This window comes from Callithrix jacchus, chromosome 7 (assembly GCF_049354715.1).
Source record: "Callithrix jacchus isolate 240 chromosome 7, calJac240_pri, whole genome shotgun sequence".
Lineage (NCBI taxonomy): Eukaryota > Metazoa > Chordata > Mammalia > Primates > Cebidae > Callithrix > Callithrix jacchus.
This window is the reverse complement of record NC_133508.1, coordinates 43,957,354-43,978,490: the sequence shown is the minus strand read 5'-3', so window position 1 is coordinate 43,978,490 and position 21,137 is coordinate 43,957,354. Positions and strand designations below refer to the sequence as shown.

The 21,137-nt window shown below is 54.4% G+C and overlaps 1 protein-coding gene across 6 annotated transcripts in view; it reads right to left on the bottom strand.

The window, feature by feature from the left end:
- The window catches only part of KCNAB2 (voltage-gated potassium channel subunit beta-2), a 110,129-nt gene that overhangs the window by 18,826 nt on the left and 70,166 nt on the right, over positions 1–21,137 (bottom strand). For all 6 annotated transcript variants that reach the window (XM_035307538.3, XM_035307541.3, XM_035307537.3 and 3 more), the window contains 3 exons: positions 11,105–11,148; positions 9,811–9,848; positions 466–545 (listed from right to left, as the gene is read on the bottom strand). In XM_035307538.3, coding sequence (XP_035163429.1) covers positions 466–545; positions 9,811–9,848; positions 11,105–11,148 — 162 coding nt within the window. The remainder of the gene's footprint in view (positions 1–465; positions 546–9,810; positions 9,849–11,104; positions 11,149–21,137) is intronic.

The window sequence follows — 21,137 nt, the reverse complement described above, 5'->3', positions numbered from 1 at the left end:
GCTGAGCTTTTACATAATTGAGCAGGAAAGTTCACTGCCAAGACGCGAAGCGCTCCTCATAGCACTCGGCCGCAGCCTGCCCTCCCCAGCTCCGAGAGGCCCTGCAGGCCCTGCAGCCCTCACTGCACAAGTGAGACATGAAATGTCAAAATGTCAGGCATGTCAAGAGCGCCCAGGACAACAACATCATCGCGCCTCTCACCCAGCACAGCCTCTTGGCACCAGAGGGACTGTGGTCCCCTTGGTGACTCCACGGGGAGTTTAGCAAGTGACCAGTGCCCAAGCGTTCTGCAATTCCAGCCCCATGAAAATAATACCTCCTAAAGCCATTCAGAGTTTAAAAAAGAAGGCAGAGTGCAAGTGTGTTTGTGAGCACCCCTGGGAATGCGAGCAGCAGGGGTCCCTGCAGCCCTGGCTCTGCCCGGGCTGTCTGCGACACTTTCTCCCGTGTGAAAGGACACGTACTTGCCGGCTGCGTAGACTTCTGCCGTATCGAAGAGGTTGATGCCATTATCGTAGGCCAAGGTCATGAGCTGTTCTGCCATCTGAAACGAGAGAACTGGCACTGTCCTGCCAGCCGGGATGGGGCCCAGAGGCTCTGGAGCACCACCCCCTCGGCCTGGGAGGCCTCCCCATGTCCAGCCCCTGCCCCCCGAGTCCGACAGTCTCCTTGTGGGCTCTCTCCTTGCCCTCTCCTGCCACAGGACAGGGATGGAGGCAGCTCTCAGTAACAAACCCATCAAGAATAAAGAGGGCAAAAGGAATAGACACTGCCGAGGACTGTGAATTTCTTGAGAGCAGGGGCCCTATCAGTCGGGGTCATCACAGGGCTTAGCACCTGCAGTGGGTTAAACAGTGTCCCCACAAAATTCATGTCCTCCCAGAAGCTTAGAGGTGATCTCATCTGGGAATAGAGCCTTCGAGAATGTAATTAGCGAAGTCAGGTGGTACTGTGTTGAGGTGGGCCTAAACCCCATGTGACGGGTGATTTACAAGAAGAGAAGATGCAGACACGGAAGTCCATGAGACTAGGAAGGCAGAGACCGGAGTGACTGGTCTACAAGCCAAGGACTGTCAGCAACCCCAGGAGCTGGAACAGGCATGGACAGACCCTCCCCCAGAGCCTTTGCAGGGAACGTGGGCCTGCCAACACCTTGGTATCAGACCTCTGGCCTCTTGTCTCTTGTTTCAGGCCCCCAGGTCTCTGGGAAACGAAGCATTCCTAGGAAACTAAGCGCTCCCCAGCAGGGGCTGTGTAGACATTGCTGGGGTGAGTCTGTGTCCTCAAAGCCAGGGCTGTGCATTCAGCTGTAGCTCATTGAGTCTTTCCCAGCACCTGCTCATGAGGACTGAATTGTTATTTTTGTGGATGGAGAAACTGATGCCCCACAGCTGGTGCATGGCGGGTTGACATCCACGCTGGTCTCTTGGTCTGTTTCTCCAACGCCATGCGCTCCCGGCCCAAAGAGACACAGCTGTGGTGGTGGCCACCTCGGAGGCAAGATAGATCATGACTGCCAAGTTGAACACACTATTCCTCAGACTCTGCTCTGTGGGCTGCTGTCAGGACACGATTGTGCTCCATGAGCAAAGAACTGGTAGTGGGCTGGGACTCACGGAGCCAGGGGAGCCCCTCTGCAAGTGACAGCTCCCTCTGAAAGGCTGGAGAGAAAAGCGTCCCTGGACTGCTGACCCTCAGACAGGGCTGCCTTCCTCTGAGTGTCACACTTAACCAAGCGCAGCTCAGAGCACTGGGCCTCTCCCACAGCAAGCCCAGGTTGGGTAAGTAATTCTTAATTAATCCTCAAAAACCGCAGGACAGAAATCCAGCCAGGGGTGGCTTCACTGGGCTTCGTCTCTCCTTTCTGAGATCAGAAGCCCCTGTGGGTAGGAGGTGTGGAGAGTGAGGACAATGTCCTGTGGGGATCATGGGGTAGCCACCATTGGGGGGCACCCATGGGAGAAGGCCCTTGCCAACTGCTGCCCGTGGGCAGGCGGGCCTGCTGCTACAGATCTGCCGACTTTCCAAGAGAAGCCAGAAGGGCAGCATATTTGTGGATTGGGGGGGCATGGAAAATCTGGCCGGCAGCCTGGCAACATTGGCACTCAGCCCCAAATGTTTCAGAGACTGAAATGCAGTGCAGCCGAAGCTGAGCCCTGGTTAGTTAGGGGCTCAGGATTTCAGTCAGGAACTGTTTTCAGGATCCACTTGCTCGGCTCTGTTGCTTTCTTCCCACTGCAGCTCCACTGCCCCGAGATACCAAATGCACCCATGCTGTGGCTGCCGAGTCGGAGGCACCCACTGTTGCCCCCCAGCCTTCTCCTCCTGGATGCGCCCACCGAGGGAGCAAGGGAGCACCCAGGAACCTTCCCCACCTCTAGCCCTTTTGTTCCCAGCACGAGGCTCCAGATGGGCAGGCGGGCAGCTGGTTCACCTGTTCACTGCTTCCTCCTCATCTTCCTCCTGACTTTTCCCGGATGCCTCCCATGACTAGGCCCTAGAGAGCCCAGGAGGGCAGGGTGCGCCAGGCCGGGCTGCAGAGGCTACGTCCATGGTTAGGGCACTCACATTCCTGGCAGGGCTTCTCAGAGGAGGGGACTCAGGGTTCCATTTTTTGTTTCTGTATTTCAGACATGTGGGTTTTCTTATCCCCGCATCTCTCTTCCATGAGGGTGGCGTGCTACCCATACGCTTCTGGACTTTGAGTTTTTTCACTCACAATACATGCTAGAAACCAATCCACACCTGCTCGTGAAGACCCCTGTCATTCTTTCTGTTGAATTAAAACATTACTGCATTTATCAAAGAGATTTTTTTAAGTTGTAAAATATACATAATGAAAAAATTTACTATTTTAACCTTTTTCGACTACAGCTCAGAGGCGTGAAGTACATTCACACAGTTGTGTAACCATCGCCACCGCCTGGCTTCCTGTCAGGTTCCTAACTGGAAACTCTGTACCCCTTGAACAATCACTCCGCTTCCCCAACCCAGCCCAGCCCCCAGCCCCAGCCCCAACCCCCAGACCCCATCCCCCGGCCCCGGGCCCCAGGCCCCAACCCCCAGACCCCATCCTCCGGCCCTGGGCCCCAGCCCCTAGCCCCCAGCCCCATCCCCCGGCCCCAGGCCCCAGCCCCTAGCCCCCAGCCCCATCCCCAACCCCCATTCCCAGCCCCAGCCCCCAGCCCCAGCCCCCGGCCCCCAGCCCCAACCCCCATTCCCAGCCCCAGCCCCAGCCCCAGCCCCAACCCCCAGACCCCATCCCCCGGCCCCAGGCCCCAGCCCCCAGCCCCAGCCCCCAGCCCCCAGCCCCAATCCCCATTCCCAGCCCCAACCCCCATTCCCAGCCCCAGCCCCTAGCCCCCAGCCCCATCCCCCGGCCCCGGGCCCCAGCCCCTAGCCCCCAGCCCCATCCCCAACCCCCATTCCCAGCCCCAGCCCCCAGCCCCAGCCCCCGGCCCCCAGCCCCAACCCCCATTCCCAGCCCCAGCTCCAGCCCCAGCCCCAACCCCCAGACCCCATCCCCCGGCCCCAGGCCCCAGCCCCCAGCCCCAGCCCCCAGCCCCCAGCCCCAATCCCCATTCCCAGCCCCAACCCCCATTCCCAGCCCCAGCCCCCAGCCCCATTCCCAGCCCCAGCCCCCAGCCCCAGCCCCAGCCCCAGCCCCAGCCCCAACCCCCAGCATTCTCGGGAATTTGTGAATTTAACTACTCTAGGCACCTTACACAAATGCAATCACATGGTGTGTCCTTTTCATGGCTTGTTTCAATGAGCCTAATGTCCTTAAGGTTCAACTTTCATCTGGCGGGTAGCACGTGTCCAAGACTGGGTTTGTTTTTTTGGAGTCGGAGTCTCATTCTGTCTCCAGGCTGGAGTGCAGTGGCATGACCTTGGCTTACGGCAACTTTTGCCTCCTGGGTTCAAATGATTCTCCTGCCTCAGCCTCTGGAGCAGCTGGGACTACAGGCATGTGTCTTCAAGCCTGGCTAATTTTTGCATTTTTAGTAGAGACTAAAATGGAGTTTCATCATGTTGTGTAGGCTGGTCTTGAACTCCTGAGCACAAGTGATCCACCTGCCTCAGCCTCCCAAAATGCTGGGATTACAGACATGAGTCACTGCACCCAACAAAGACTGGGTTTTGAAGGCTATTTAGGAGTGTGTCAGATAGGCAAGGGGAGAGTGGGTGGGGGAGTGGCTCTCCAGGCCTTGGGGCTGCTGTGGGCCAGGGAGTGCAGCCTTTGGCAGCATCAGCTCCCCCGAGGATCGCTCACCCGTGCTCAGGTCAAACCCCGGGAGCCCTCCTTGACTCCCTCCCATCACTGGAGCGTGACATTCAGCCAATGCTGTGGCTTCCCTTGCAAATTAGTCCAGAATCTGACCCCCTCCACCTCCGATGTGCCCACCCTGCCCTGAGCCTCCAGCGGGTCTTGGGTGGTTGCTCACAATAGCCTCCTGGCTCTCTGCTTCCATCCTCTCTCCCTGCACCTTCCCCAGGCAAAGCACTGTCCGAGGACCAGCATCAGCATCACATCAGGAATGCAGCATCCAGGCTCCACGACAGCCCTGCCATATCAGGACATGCCTTCTAAGTACATCAGGTCGTGCACACACTGAACTTTGAGACACCCCCATGACTGGCTATTCCCAGGGCAGCAGCCAGGGCAGGCCTTGGGAGACCTTTTAATCAGGTCAGATTTCCTCCTCGCAAAAGCCCTCCAGTGGCTTCCATCTCACAGAGGGTCAAAGCCAAAGTCCTCCCCAGATCTGCACCCTGACCCCGGCTCTATCCCTTGCACCCCCTTTGCCTCAACACTTGACCTTAGGGCTTTGCCCTTGTTGTCCTCTTGGGCCCCGGAAGCCTCTTTCTCTGGATCACCATGTGGCTTCCTTACTCGATTCTGCTTCCTGACCGCCCTGTTGTCAGGACCCCACCCCTCGCCCTCCTTTTTCTACTTTCTTCTGCAGGCAACTAAATAATGGTTCTCCAGGCTGGGCGTGGTGGTTCACGCCTATAATCCCAGCACTTTGGGAGGCTGAGGTGGGTGGATCACAAGGACTGGAGTTCGAGTCCAGCCTGACCAGCATGGTGAAACCCTGTCTCTACTAAAAATACAAAAATTAGCTGGGCGTGGTGGTGTGTGCCTGTAGTCCCAGCTACTCAGGAGGCTGAGGCAGGAGAATCATTTGAACTGAGGAGGTGGAGGTTGTGGTGAGCCGAGATTGGGCCACTGCACTCCAGCCTGGGTAACAGAGCAAAAAAAAAAAAAAAAAAAAAGGTTCCCCAAAGGTATCAGGTCCCTTGAACCTGTGAATGTGACCTTAGGTAGAAAAAGGGAGTTTGCAGATGGGATTAATGTGAGGACCCAGGGATGGGGAGAATGTCCTGGCTTAGCTAAGTGGGCGCTCAGTGCCATCACAGGTGACCTTATGAGGAAAAGGGAGACGGAGACTTGACACAGACAGAAGAGGAGGAGGGAAAGCGCCCACAGGGGCAGAGCCTGGGGATGCAGCCACAAGCCACGGAAGGCCAGCAGCCCTGGATGCTGAAGATGCCGGGAAGGGTCCTGGCCTGGAGAAGGGAGTCCAGCCTGGCTGACTTCTGGACGTAGGCTCAGGGATACCGAATTTGGATCTCCAGTCCCTGGAGCCCTGAGTGAATACGTTGCTGCTGTTTTCAGCTGCACATTGGTGGCTATTCGTTACAGCAGCCACGGGCAGCTGACGCCCTCTCCACAGCACACTCGACCACTGGAGACTGTGTCCTGCTTCTTTACCCTGTAGCCCTCTCTAGAAAGAGTGACTGGAAAGAGGCTGGAAGAGGACAGGGAGCTGGCGGTAGGCAGGGGCTCCACAAGCATGAGCTGAGTGCTGCGGCGGTCCCAGTTCCTGGGGCTGCGTGGGGGGTAGGTGGCCCTGGCGGCTCCTGGCTCTGCTCTGCCCACCGGGAGGCCTCCCCGTCCTGCTCACAGAGGAAGAACAAAGGGTTCGGTGCTCTCCACACCAGAGCACAGGGGTCCTGAGCACACCTGGCTCCCTCCAGGGAGGAAAGCCTGGCCAAACACAGAAACCTGTGGTCACCACAGACCCCCAAGGGCATGCAGGCAGCGAGATCAGCTGGCAGAGCCGACAGCAACCCTCACCTCACCTGTCCCTCAGAAAAACAAAGCCACAGTACAATTCCGGCTGCATCCAGGGTGGCACCTGGGATTGGGAGGACCAGAGGCAAGAAAGACAGGGAGGGGCCCGGCACTGTGGGGCTAAGCTTTCTTACTATTTTATTTATTTATTTTTACAGCTCTGATTTTGCTGCAACTTCTCCTCTGGGTTTTTCCTCCCCCTCCCTAGAAAACTGCGGCTCTCCTCCATAGACTGCTGTCTATGCCGCTTTTCCATTTGCTCTCATGGGCCTTTCCCATGATGTTCTTTAAAGACCTGCGTGCTGTGGCCATATCCTGGTTCATTTTACGGAGACTTTATTTTGTGATGTTTTGGTTCCTTCCAGTATCTAGGTCCCAGACGCTGAAGTCAGAAGGAAGCTTGGAGACATACAGGCCATCTCCCTGTCACCCCCATTTGGGGGACAAGGAATCCGCCCCTACCCCAGTACAGTTATCCCAGAGCTTCCTTGAGCACTGGCCATGAGCTCTGAGGCAAAGAGCACCAGGTGGGACCCTCGTGACCAGTGGCCAGGTGAGACTGCTGCGCGTTTATGGCCTGAGGCTCAGCTTCCTTGAACTGGGAATAGCACCTGCCTCCCTGGGTCGATGGAGGATTAGCTGAGATAGTAAGTGTAAGGTTCTCAGCCACTCCTTCTGTTACATTTTTATTGTCCAGCTTGTCTTGAACACATGCTTCTAATGGGGAGTGTGAGGCCACAGAAAGGCCACCTACCAATGGGAGGTTTGGAGACCTGAAGCCACTGTGGTGGCTCCAACAGGTGCCCGGTCATCTTACGATTCCTAGCGTGGTCTGGTCCCTTCATGGGTTCCTGTGAGCAGCGCTGGCTGAGAATGTGATGGTGTCCTACAAACTGTGGGCTCTGTCCTGTGCCACGTGAGGATGGCTGTCATTCCTGCCCCACCAGGTGGTTTGTTCTACTCCTGGGCAGGCTTTCATTTGTCCCTGGTGTGGTACAGAACTGGGCTGAGCTGCTGTTCGAACGATAGCCCTGCAGACACTGCAGGGCACAGCTGCTGTGGCCTATCGAACAGGGGACGTCAAACGTTTCTGTAAAGGGCCACACAGTAAAAGCTTCAGGCATCATGGGCCAGAGTCTCTGTTCCAGTTACTCACCTCTGCCCTTGTGTAGTGAAAGCAGCCACAATGTGTAAATGATGGGCGTAACTATGTCCCAATAAAACTTTATTTTACAAATTGGCTGCAGAATTCATTGAGACAGGAAGTAGATTAGAGGTGACGGGATGGGGAGTTATTGTTTAAGGTACAGAGCTCCTGTTTGGGCTGATGAAATATTTTGGAAATAGATATTGGTGAGGGTGGCACAGTAATGTGAGTGTATTTAATGCCACTGAACTGTACACTTAAAATGGTAAACTTAATGATTCACATAGGTAATAAAAAAATTGAAAAACAAAAAGAGTAGGCCGTCTCAGTGGCTCATGCCTATAATCCCAGCACTTTGGGAGGCCAAGGCAGGCAGATCACCTGAGGTCAGGAGTTCGAGACCAGCCTGACCCACAATGGAGAAACCCCATATCTACTAAAAATACAAAAAATTAGCTGGGCATGGTGGTGCATGCCTGTAATCCCAGTTACTTGGGAGGCTGAGGCAGGAGAATCCCTTGAACCTGGGAGGCTGAGGTTGGGGTGAGCCAAGATGGTGCCATGGCACTCCAGCCTGGGCAACAAGAACAAAACTTCATCTCAAAAAGAAAGGCAGTCCAGGATGGTCCCCCTGAAGTGCACAAACCCAGGCCCTTTTCTTCTGAACTGCAGCCAGGCGGGCCCCCTGTTCTGGACGTATTGCTTTCTTTTTTGACACTAACTGTAGGATTAATACAAAAATGTGTCTTGCTCCTTTGCTTAGCCATTTTCACCTGCCACAACCATTCAGAACCCCGACTCCATCATCTATTTAATTCTCTATCCTTCCAGCTTGGTGTCATCTAGAAACAACCTCCAATATCTTCACACATGTCCATTACTGTTCCTGGTGGGGACACTACAGAGGCCTGCGCCAGCGAGGCTGTCCCTGCGCCATTCATCAGTGCCCCGAGGGTGTGGCCAGTTTGCTGGTGAAAATGTCACCTCGCTGGGTGGGGCTAGTCTGCTTGTTTATACCTTTCCCATGAGGACATCACAGGCACCCAGCTAAAACTATTCGGAAATGAAGTTATGCCCTTATACGGAATTCTTCCATCCTGCTTTAGAAGCCACATGGAAAGGGAAATGAGGCTGTCAGATAAGGCTGATTCACCGATAACCACAGGGGCCCCCAGGCTCCCACCGAACCAATCTGATGGGTACGGTAAGGTGATTCCTTTTGCCTTAAAAACTCCAGACTTCACCCTGTGATAGAGCCTATCCAGCAACTTCAAAGCAAGGGGCAAATCATTCTATAACCAGCTACTGTCTTTTTTTTTTTTTTTTTTGAGACAGAGTCTTACTCCATCGCCCAGGCTGGAATGCAGTGATGTGATCTCGGCTCACTGCACCCTCCGTCTCCTGGATTCAAGCAATTCTCTTGCCTCAGTCTCCTGAGTAGCTGAGATTACAGGTGCCCACCACCATGCCTGACTAATTTTTGTATTTTTAGTACAGATGGGGTTTCACCATGTTGGCCAGGCTGGTCTTGAACTGCTGACCTCAGGTGATCCGCCCGCCTTGGCCTCCCAAAGTGTTGGGATTACAGGCGTGAGCCACCACACCTGGTCAGCTACTATCTTAAAAATAAAAATGACCCAAACACAAATTATATGCATTGAAATTTTGCTGGAAGCAAAGCTTTCCCTTGGAAAACTGAGCAATCACAGCTAACAAGGTCTCACGTCAACTTGCTGATCAATTTTTAAACGCAACCTTTCCAATATTAAGTAGGGCAAATGCGAAAACTGCTTCTCGTGCAGAAGCCCAGAGCTCTCTCAGCAAATGCCACTGCTCTCATTTCTGAGACACTGCCTTGCTGTCCGGAAGCACACACGCCTGGATGTGTGCCGTCCCCATCCTTCCGAGAGATCCAGAGGTGCTGGTGGCATGTAAGCTGGCTTTTCCTTAGTGTTCACTTTCCTGTTCTAATGGTGGGGACATGAGCCCCAGCAAACACATTTGACTGCGACCCACGCGGTTCATGGCGGCTGTAGGAAACAGATGGGGGATGCTTTGTGAAATGCAGATCTCAGATTCTTTAGCTTGCAGCAAGCTCTGCAGGGGCTGCATTCCAAATGACCTCGACAGATAGTCACTGGAGTCTCCACCGAGTGTGGGCAGCTTCGATCTGCATCCAGCTTTGGAATTTGGGAAGCAAGTGCATCCTGAATTCTCCTTGTTAATTGTGTGGAATGGGGGTCACACGTGTGGGAAATCTGAGTCCTAGGGAGCTTGAGGGACATGCTGAGGCTCAAGGCATCCACTGCTGGGTGGTGGCACCAGACTCGGCATCCCCTTTGGCCACCTGGCTCACCTTTCTATCTCCCCTGGGGCATGGCACCCTTGCAAAACAGAAGGAGGGTGGGAGGCTGCTGCGACGGCTCCAGGGAGCATGTGCACACTGGTCCATGCAGCAGACTTAACCGTATGCTCTGGTGAGCCTGTGCTGAGCTCTGGGGTTCTGGGAGAGCCCCGTCTTACCTCATCGGTGATCTGGCCTCCGAAGGTCACCCATGTTCCTGGAAGGAGACACAGGGGCTAAAGTTAGGGACCCAGAAGGAAGTTAGATTCTCCTGTCGGTGCTCAGACCTCAGGCTGCAGGGCCAGGGGGCAGCCACAGGTGTCCGTCTGTGCTGCTCTGCGGCCAGGGTGTCCTTGGTGTGTGTGGACACCTGGCCTTCAGAGAAAGTCCTGCTGTCCCTCTCCTTTTTTTTTGAGACAAGAGTTTCACTCTTTGTTTCCCAGGCTGGAGTGTAGTGGTACGATCTTGGCTTACTGCAACCTCCACCTCCTAGGTTCAAGTGATTCTCCTGTCTCAGCCTCCTGAGTAGCTGGGATTACAGGTATGAGCCACCATGCCTGGCTAATTTTGTATTTTTAGTAGCTGGGATTACAGGTGCCTGCCACCACACCCGGCTAATTTTTGTATTTTTAGTAGAGAAGAGGTTTCACCATGTTGGCCAGGCTGATCTTGAACTCCTGACCTCAGGTGATCTGCCGGCCTCAGCCTCCCAAAGTGCTGGGATTAAAGGTGTTCGCCACCGCTCCCGGCAGAGAAAGTCCCGCTCTCTTGGGGTCACCAAACTGAGGGGAACAAAAGTCTCTAGAGCAGGCTGCTGGCTGTGGGCCCAGGAGGCCTGGGGCCTTTGAAATGCTTGTCTGAGCTGTGCTGAGGCAGCTCTCACTGCCGGGACGTGCTGCAAGGAATGACACAAGGGACGCCTCCCTGAAAACAGCTGGTCTGACACAGCCGCATCTGCGTGCTTGTGCTGGGACGGAGCCGGGAGGAGAGTGTCAGGACAGCGGGGTGTGTGTACTGCGTGCACATGGGAGGTGAGGACTGCACCTTCTGGGAACAGGGCTCACATCTGGCAGGAGAGAAAAAAGGGCCAAATCCAATGGCATTCCAGAAGGGACTCATGAGCTGAGCCTGACACCAAAGGAAAGGTGTCTTCCCTGCACTCCTGGTGCCAGGAGGGCCTCTGATTTTGTGGTGTGGGGTGGGGACTGTGTGTGTGCAGGGGCCCCTGGTGTCCACCTCACCTCCTCTGATGAGGCTGTGTCTCTCTCCCCCTCTATCCTGGGTCCCCTCCCACCTGCCTCTTTGTTGCCATGGCAACTGAGGCCCCCTGCATCCTGGGGTCTGGGAGCAGCTACTCCCTGGGGAGTGCCGAGGGCTGGGCCATGCTGCTACCCAAGGGGTGTCCAATTCAGCTCATGCCTGGCCCTCCCACAGCCTGTTTCCCTAGTGGGACAGAGGGGACCCCACACTCACCAAGTCCCAGGCAGGAGACCCGTAGGCCAGACTTGCCCAGGTTCCTGAAAAACAAACGTCACATGAGTTCTCAGCACCTGGGCAGGACCCTGCCAGCCAGGCTCAGGTCCCGCCAGTGCCAGCCCCCACCCCACTCCCACACCAGTCCGTGTGTGTTTGGAGGCTCCGAAAGGCACCGGGGACCTTCAGAGAGGTGCCTCTGCTCGCCAACCCTGAGGGTAAAGTGCCAACTGCCCCCAGCCCACACCTTGCTGCTGGCATGGGCCCTGCTGGTGCCCAGTGTGGGTCTGCAGAGTGGTCTTGAGGACAGATGGAAGTGCAGAGGGATGCTGTCTGTTTTATGGTGAAGCTGGGCTGGTCTCAGCCCCATGGCACCATCCATGCAGTGCCTCTTGCTGAGAAGCCCCCTCTTCTCTCCTCTCTGAGGCTGCATTTGTGATTCTGTGTCTCTTCTTCCTGTCTCCAGAGACTGGCGTAGGAGATCGTCCCACTTCACCAGGACCACATGGACTGAGCATCTATCCCTCAGGATGTGGGAAACTCCATGGGGAGGACTGCCAGTTCTCAAGCAAGGCCAGCCCTTCCTTCGTTACAGATATAAGCAGGCCTGACAGCAGTGGCAGAGCCTGGCAGCCCAGGTCCCCTAACCAGGCACAGCCGCCCGGGCTCCTTCCTGGGGCCACTGAGGTGCCCGCCCGCTGCATCCCAGGGTCCACAGGAACAGGCCTTGGGCCATCATGACCGTCCATAGGAGGTGAAGGAGTGTGGCTGAGGATTGGCATGCCCCTCTGTCCTGATACAGGTCGCCTGGGAGCCCGCAGGGTCTCAGCAGGCCAGGCTGTCCCCAGGCACCCTTACCCCTGTGTCCTATGCAGCAGGCACCTTGCTTGTTGTGGCACTGATTCCCACATTATGAGACCTGCCCAGCACGGGGAGAAGCTGGGGTTCCACCCAGGCAGTTGGCTCCGAGGTGACGTTGCCCACCATGGTGGCATGCATCCCACCCCCAACCCATTTAGCAGGAGGGTGTGATCTGCCCAGACGGTGAGGTTGACAAGTGGTCGGGTGGGTCTCACAACTGCAGCCAGGCCTTGACCCATCCGGGGTTGGATTCCACTTCCCTCATGGGATCCAGCTGCCAGTGTCTGGTCAGAGGGTGGATGCCTCTCGGGGGTGGGGAGTGAGGGCCACGAGGGTTGCCAGAGGGTGAAGCCCAGCCTCCTGGCCCAAAGGCCCCGCACTTCCCTGGGGCCACAGCACTTCTAACTTAGGAGGATGCTACATCCTCAGTTTATTCTCTTTCCTGTCCCAAGCCTGGCCCCTGGGAAGGTGGCGTGGGGCTTAAGCCTCATTCTGAGCCCCCCACTTCTGACATGAGCCCACTCTAACCCGCCCAGCCTTGGTTCCCTGCTTATAAGACCCCTGGACTCCTCCTATATCATGAGTGGATCTAATACTTGCAAGCAGCTTGAAAATAGTTGATTGTGTCACCAAATTGAAAGTGTTTTACAATTGCCCAGGTTTATTTTTAAATTTCCAATTAAAACCAGTCCAGCTGCCAGACTATTGCTCCTGTAGGTAAAGCCGGGATTTTCCATAAAAAAGAACGTAAGAACAGCTTGGTTTTCTTTTAGGAATGGGGGTGCTGGGTAGTGGCTATGGGCAGAGGATCTGAAGCCAGAGCTCAAATATCCTGGTTCAACTTTCCTGTCTGGAGGACCCCGGGCATTTTATGGAGTGGTCTGGCGCCTCAGTGTTCTCATCTGCAGAATGGGCTCACGAGGCTGCCTTTCTCACAGGGGTTGCCACGAGGACAGAAAGAGATCCACGAGGATAGAAGGTCACAGGACAATGACTCACATATGTCTTAGTTCACAAAGAGAGCAGGAGGATGATCTTTATTTAAAACCAACAGACAAATCAATAAGCTTGAACTATTGCCATGTCAAAAAGGAATTGTGTTTCCTTTTTGCTCCTTATGCATCAATGAAATAATCTGATGGTACCCTCTGCATTGCTTGCATGTTCCAACCCAGAATAACTCGTGTCTGCAGCTGCTATCGAGAACAGCCCGACTGCACCACTAATGCATTCTGCACGAGCCTGGTCACTTCAGAAGTTTAGGCAATTTCCCCCATGCTGGCTAGAAAGTGACTGTGGTAAGAAATTACAAAGTTGTTTAGCAGGAGTCCGATAAGGAAGCCAAGGGCGGGAGGTTCTGACCGGCGCCTCTCAGCAGCTCTGGGGTCATAACCCCTTTGCAAAAATGGATAAAGCCTGGCAATATGCCCAGAGACGAACGCCCTCAGAACCTTGCTCGCAATGTCTGGCTGTTCTCAGAGCCCTGGACCTTGCCGGTCTATATACATCTGGGCATCGAGAAGGGAGGCCTGGCCCCTGCCTCTGCAAAGCCACCTCCATGAGTGACTGAGGAACAGTTGCTTGGAAGGCTCTGCTACAGGCAAGGGTGGGGCTGAAGAGAAGACACACCCCTTGGTTGTCAGTTTGGGGAGGGCTGGCAAAAGCTGCCCCTGTCCCTTATTCTGTGTCTTTCCCTGGTCTGACTGGTGGGAAATGGACTCGCTTCCCCAAGTGGACTCCAGGTTCAGCCACTTTTCCACCCATCACCCCCAGGAATAATTTAACTAAACTAGGACACCATGTGATGCTGAAATTACCCCACTCAACTTGTTTCCCTGTGAAAATGATGGTATTGGTTCTGCCATCCTCTGCCAGGCCTCGGGAGAAGGGATGCGAAGGGACAGGGCACCTCCAGGCTGAATGCTTTATACTTGAGGCTACTGTGTGGGGGTGGGGAGTACACGTTTCAGCCGGCTCTGGATAGGGCTGCTGCCTGCTGCACTGGAAACTTCCCAGACACAGAAGCCATTTCCTACAGATTTCCTCCCCATCATTAAAACTTGACATCCTAATGAAGCAGCTGGTGAGCATCTCAAAAGCCAAACACTGTTGGTCTTCATGAATTTCCCTCATGTCTCTCCTGGTCTGGAAAACGCCCAGTGAGGACGCACAGACAGAACCTCTGCCGAGGGGGAGTGCCGATGCCCATTGTGGAGACCTTGGACGCTGTGCACCCCCAAAAACTGCACTTCAGATGCGGGAAGGGCCAGAGCTGGAAGGCACCAGAAAATGACAGGTCCTTTTAAAAAGAGAAGTCTGGGGTCTTTCAGTGAAGCCACCCGGGCAGAGGACAAAACTGTGATCAGGTGAAGTTAGCAGCATGGCCCTGGAGAGCTGGTCTGGGAGGAGGGCAGACGGGATGGCTCCTGTTAGTGCCCGGCTGGCCTGTCGGCTCCATGCAGTGACGGTCTGTTTGCATGCCCATGCTGCTCCCAGATTCCAGGCCCCCTAAGGACAGGCTGGGCTTCCAGTCCTTGTCTTCCAATTGGAGCTGGCAGTGGCAGGGTCCCAGAGAGTACCTGTCTGGGTTGATCTTAGGGAGTAATTCAGGAGTGAGAAGCCCAGGCCCTGGGTCAGACTCTCAGGACTAAGCACAGATCCCTCCCTTATTTACCTGCCCAAGGGCCCAAGGGGTGCTCAGCGTGACTTGGGCTCTCGCAACCCCACACTGAGCATGGCTTGGGCCCTTGGGCAGGAATGTGTGCCTGGTACTGGCCATGCACTGTCAGTCTCCTAATACCCGTGGACTGTGCACGTCACTGGACAGCTGTGCCTGGAACATACCACTGGGAAGGGCCAGCCTCCCAGGGAGGTGGTCAGAGTCATAGGGAGGCTGGGATCAGGCCCCTGCTCAGTCCCTGCTGTTGGCTACCTACACCCTGGCTGTGACCCTGGGACAGTCCCTGTGCAGCAACTCACTAGGCAGGTTCTGCATGAGCCGGATGGGAGAGGCATGGGGCGGGGTGCCTGATGGGGCAGGCTTTGGATTCCAAGGCCCATCTCAGCCCCTGTGAAACTGCACCTCATCCCACAAGGCTATGAACCCACCACTCGCACGTGACAGCAGCAAGGAAAGCTTCCATGTCTGGCCAGGTATAAGGCTCTGTTTGCAACTCCATTGGAGAGATGGGGTCCCTCAGTCAGAGTGCTGGGGCGAGGATTTGAACTTAGGTCCTCAGACTGCAAACCCACCAGCCCAACAAATACCTCCCTTCACTGCGCTGTCTGCTCTCCCTGCCTCCAGGGAAGGAGGCTCTGTACACGTCTGTGCATGCACATGTAAGCACACACGGGGATCGTGAGCACTCACCCTCTGTGAGATCCACTCCTCAATGAGCTTTAGGAGGAAAACCGTGTTAACAGCCACACTTTCCAATTACATAGTCCCTTATGTTTAGAAACAGTCCTGCTTTTAACTCCTTTGAGATCCTAGGACTGACATAACAGTCGCAGAAGGCAATAGGTATCTAAACCAAAACATATTCGTATACATGTTCCGTTTACTCCTACCTTTATTTATGTTTTTTTTGAGACAGGCTCTCATTCTGTCACCCAGGCTGGAGTGCAGTGGCATAATCTTGGCTCACTGCAACCTCTGCCTCCCGAGTTCAAGTAATACTCCCACCTCAGCCTCCCGAGTAGTTGGGACTACAGATGCATACCACCATGCCCAGCTTATTTTTGTATTTTTTTGGTAGAGATTGCATTTCACTATGTTGGCCAGGCTGGTCTTGAACTCCTGACCTAAAGTGATCCGCCCACTTCAGTCTCCCAAAATGTTGGGATTACAGGCATGAGCCACCTCACCTGGCCCTAATCCTAGCTTTTGATCCCTACTTAACAGAAGATGTAAACTCCAGAGCTTCTAGAAGAGAGAATTCCATTCTGGACTGTCCTTGTTAAGCCTAGAGGATGGGACAAACACTTTCACCGTGGAAGTTCATTAAAGCACATCCAGCCCTCCCGGGATGCAGGGAAGGAAGAGACACGACTGCGTATGCAAAACCCGAGTCATCCCAGAATTCACCTCCGGGAAGGGCTGCCTTAGATGACACGGTTTTCTCACATGCCCAACTCTCAGGCACTGGTTTTGGAGAGGTTTAAGCCACACAGGTCAGGCCTCAGGATGGACTCACAATGCCTTTCAGGTTGGCACCAATACCAGCTGTTAACCCAGAAAAGTCCCAAATGCAAAAATGAACAATTCATGGCTCTTTCTGAGGCTGGTGGCCTGCACTCCTAATTCAGGTCACTGAAAAGCAGAGTTGTCCCCAGTTCGGTTCCTGTTTTGGGAAAATCTTCCCAGAAACTGTGGAACCAGAGACCTAACAGCTTTGCTAGCTTATGCAGACCACATGTTGTGGAGACTTCCTTTATCCCTGGAGGATGGTTCTGGAGGCAATCAGGGCTCTGGACTCAGAGACTTACATGGGGAGTGAGGAAGGCCGGCCCCCAGAAGGGTGCCCCACAACCCTGCTCCCAGGACCCTTTGTACAAAGCCGGGACCATCCCTTTTCTCTCCTGGGCACATTCACCCAGCCTGTGAGAAAGGTCCCAGCAGGGAAGGGGAGGGAGGCCCTGCTCCTGACCTGAGGGCTTAGCATCCTCCCCACATACAGTGCCTGCAGCCAGGTGGGGGCTGAGCCCGGGTGGAGGGAAGCAGGGCTCCTGGGCTGACCATCAGGAAATTCCAGATGCAGCCTGGCTGCCTGTGCCTGCTGGAGCAAGTCCTGCCTGCTAGAGGAATTGGGTCCTGGGCTTGGCTCAGATCGAGGAGGGAAGATTCATTCCATCACAGGGTTCACCCTATAGCCCCTCACTATCTAACAACCATTTGTCACAGTGGCCTGCTGGTAAAGATATCAGACCACCCCCAGGGCATCTTGTGGGGCCCATGCAGCCAGGAGAGGGCAGGAGGGTGTTGGGAGCTCTGTGGCCCACGCCTCAGGGTTCCCCAGGAAAAGGGAGCATTGGTGCCTTGGCTATTGTTCACCACCCTCAGAAAGAAAACAGCGGCAGAAGGAAGGAAGATGGTGCCCTCACCATCTCCTGCTGAACTGGGAAGAAAGGAACTTGGCCAGATTGTCAACGTTATCTCTCACCATCCACCAAGCACGAAGCACAGCCCCTCCTGGTCCTCAGCACAAACTGCCCAAGTCTGACCAACAGGATGTGCAGATTTTATGGGCTCTCGAAAGTGAAAAGCTGGGGAGGTGGGGAGGCTGGGAGGTTAGCCCCCCACCCTGCAAAGCTGTGCGCCCTCATACCTATATTTCATCCCGTGCAGCTTCACGCTGGTGTCCCCGGCACACGGGAGGCTCTGCGCCGACAGCTGTCCCAGGCTCCGGGCCACCATGGCCACGGCGCGGAAAGGGCCTCGGGTGCCTATGCTGGGGCTGCTGGCTGCCGGTCGGCCCAGCCGTTCCTCAGGGCCCCGGCCCTTAAGGCTGTGCTCCGAGCACACGAAGGACACCTGCATGCTGAGGCCGGGCGCTCAGATCCTGGCTGCGTCCCTGGTCCGTTTGGGCTCAGGAGCCATCTGCCCCCTAGAAACTCTTCTCCCCTGAACCACGATGAGACTTTATCCAGAAGGCAAGGAAGCTGCAGGGGTTCCTTTGGGAGCGAGGATTTCCAAAGGCAACAGTGGGGAAGAAGCTGGCACGGCTCCGAGGGGAGGGAGTCACATTTCCAGACCCCAGCTAGAGAAGACCTGCCTGAAGAGCCGCTGGAGGTTGGGGATGCGCATTTTCACCCCCGTCTCTGCAGGTCCTTCCTCTGTCCCCACCCTCGTCCAGCTCTGGCTGCCCAAGTCCTCAGCCCAACAGTCTCCAAAAGTGTTGGGAAGGGCAGGGCTGCGAGTTACTCCTGATGATGAGTGACAGGTGATGAGCACAGCCGCCTTCCTTGGATGGGAGGAGGTAGGGCTCCCTCTGGCGCGTCCTCGTGGCTCGCTGAGCTGGAGGTGATGGTGTGGGGGCTGTACAGGGCTGCAGTGACTGGTCCCCTGGGGCAGCGGCTCAGGGGGTCTTGAGGAGCAGCTGCTTATCCCAGCTTCTTGAGTCTCTCTGAGGGAGCCTGGAATCCAGTTCCTGGCTCTGCGCACGGTGGGCGGCTGAGGCTTCTACCAAGTCAATGAGGCGACCCGGGAGAGGCGCGGGCAGTGTCTGGCCATTCATTATTAATGAAGCAGGATGCATGAGATGCCTGCCCTGGCTGGCCCCCCGAGGCCGTCGCTGGCTGCTCCGAGCTGACAGCTGCCGGGCCAGGACTGGCCTGAGGTCTGGGCAGACGCTACAGCCAGGGTGGACACCACGGGCTGGACGGCTGAGCTTGTAGGCAGCCAGCTCCAAGTGAGGCAAGGCCCACTCCGCGCATGCCCAGTGGCACCTGCTCGGGGTTCTCACTTGGGAGAGTGGGGTATCCACTGGGGACTGGCACAAGGAGAAGCAACATCACCAGAAATGTGGAGAAGAAACCATTGTGTCTTGATGATAATGACACAGATGGCCCAAGGAAGGAAACCCGGGGGTCAAAGGGACAGAGAGGTTCCAACACTCTCAGTAAAACTTAGCTTTCAGAAGCTCAATTCATACTCTGCAAGCAATGAGTGAGTGGCTGAATGAACGTAACCCCTGCCCCACTTTATCCTCTTCAGCATCCGGAGGGGCTGGCTCTGTCCTCTGACCCCCAAGTACCCCCCTCACACCCTGTGGGTGGGCCCCTCTTATCCTTCCAGGAGGTGCTAAGAGCACTGTAAGGTGGTGGGGTGACAGGGAATAGGCAATCCTGTGCACAGCCCAGCCCCCACTTGAGGCTGGACTCCAGGACTCAAAGGCGACAGCCCTGGCCTCTGGGCAGCTCACAGCTACCACTGCACCTTTGGCCCCTATCTAGGGCTCAGGTTAAGTCTTTGTCCCCTACCCTTCTCCCTACTTAAAAGCTCTTTATAGGGTGTGAGTGGCAGCAGATGCTAGCATCCCTACTTCCCCTAAATGTGCAGAGCCAGGGCCAAGATGGAACTTGCTCAGACCATCTCAGAATTTTTAAACAGCCCCCTTCCCTATTTGTATAAAGGATCACATTGATTTGTTCAAGGAGCCTCTGGGTGCCTACTGTGTACCACGAGGCACCTGCTCACTGTCTAGGGCAGGGTTGTTCAACATCTGATCACGTCAAGGGAGCTTATTACAAAGGCAGAGTCCTGGGCGCGACCCTTCCCACCCCAGACCTACGGAATCAGCAGTTCTGAGGCCCAGCCCGGAAGGTGGTGTTTCTACCAAGAGCTTCGAGCCTACTGCACATGCTGGCCCAGTGAGACGCGGAAACCCTCTACCTCTTCCTTACACATCCTCTGTGCTCTGGAAAACCATCGGATCCCACAGTGGCTGGGATCTTACTACTCCCCAGGGGTGTTCTTACCCCAGGGGTGCACTTTAAGCAGCACAGAGTTAATAAGTGAGACTCAGAAGACTTTTAGTCACCACAGTGTAAAATGTCATCAGCTTTACCACATGACCCAGCAGTACCCCTTCTAGCTATGTTCTCAAAGAATGGAAAACATACGTCCACACAAAAACTTCAACACAAATGTCCACAGCAGTATTATTCACAATAGCCAAAAACCGGAAACAACCCAAACACCCATCAACACACACGGAGAAACAGAATGCAGTCTCTCCAGACAATGAAGTACTATTTAGCCATGAAAGGAAGGAGGTACTGACCCAGGCTACGTATGGATGAACCTTGAAAACATGACGCTGTTAGATGTTTAGCCATGAAAAGGAAGGAGGTACTGACCCAGGCTACATAGGGATGAACCTTGAAAACATGACGCTGTTAGATGTTTAGCCATGAAAAGGAAGGAGGTACTGACCCAGGCTACATATGGATGAACCTTGAAAACATGACGCTGTTAGATGTTTAGCCATGAAAAGGAAGGAGGTACTGACCCAGGCTACATATGGATGAACCTTGAAAACATGACGCTGTTAGATGTTTAGCCATGAAAAGGAGGTACTGACCCAGGTTACATAGGGATGACCCTTGAAAACATGACGCTAAGTTAGATGTTTAGCCATGAAAAGGAAGGAGGTACTGACCCAGGCTACATATGGATGAACCTTGAAAACATGACGCTAAGTTAGATTTTAGCCATGAAAAGGAAGGAGGTACTGACCCAGGCTACATAGGGATGAACCTTGAAAACATGACACTGTTAGATGTTTAGCCATGAAAAGGAAGGAGGTACTGACCCAGGCTACATAGGGATGAACCTTGAAAACATGACGCTAAGTTAGATTTTAGCCATGAAAAGGAAGGAGGTACTGACCCAGGCTACATAGGGATGAACCTTGAAAACATGACACTGTTAGATGTTTAGCCATGAAAAGGAAGGAGGTACTGACCCAGGCTACATAGGGATGAACCTTGAAAACATGACGCTAAGTTAGATTTTAGCCATGAAAAGGAAGGAGGTACTGACCCAGGCTACATAGGGATGAACCTTGAAAACATGACACTGTTAGATGTTTAGCCATGAAAAGGAAGGAGGTACTGACCCAGGCTACATAGGGATGACCCTTGAAAACATGACGCTAAGTTAGATGTTTAGCCATGAAAAGGAAGGAGGTACTGACCCAGGCTACATAGGGATGAACCTTGAAAACATGACGCTAAGTTAGATGTTTAGCCATGAAAAGGAAGGAGGTACTGACCCAGGCTACATAGGGATGAACCTTGAAAACATGACGCTAAGTTAGATTTTAGCCATGAAAAGGAAGGAGGTACTGACCCAGGCTACATAGGGATGAACCTTGAAAACATGACACTGTTAGATGTTTAGCCATGAAAAGGAAGGAGGTACTGACCCAGGCTACATAGGGATGAACCTTGAAAACATGACGCTAAGTTAGATTTTAGCCATGAAAAGGAAGGAGGTACTGACCCAGGTTACATAGGGATGAACCTTGAAAACATGACGCTGTTAGATGTTTAGCCATGAAAAGGAGGTACTGACCCAGGTTACATAGGGATGACCCTTGAAAACATGACGCTAAGTTAGATGTTTCGCCATGAAAAGGAGGTACTGACACAGGCTACATAGGGATGA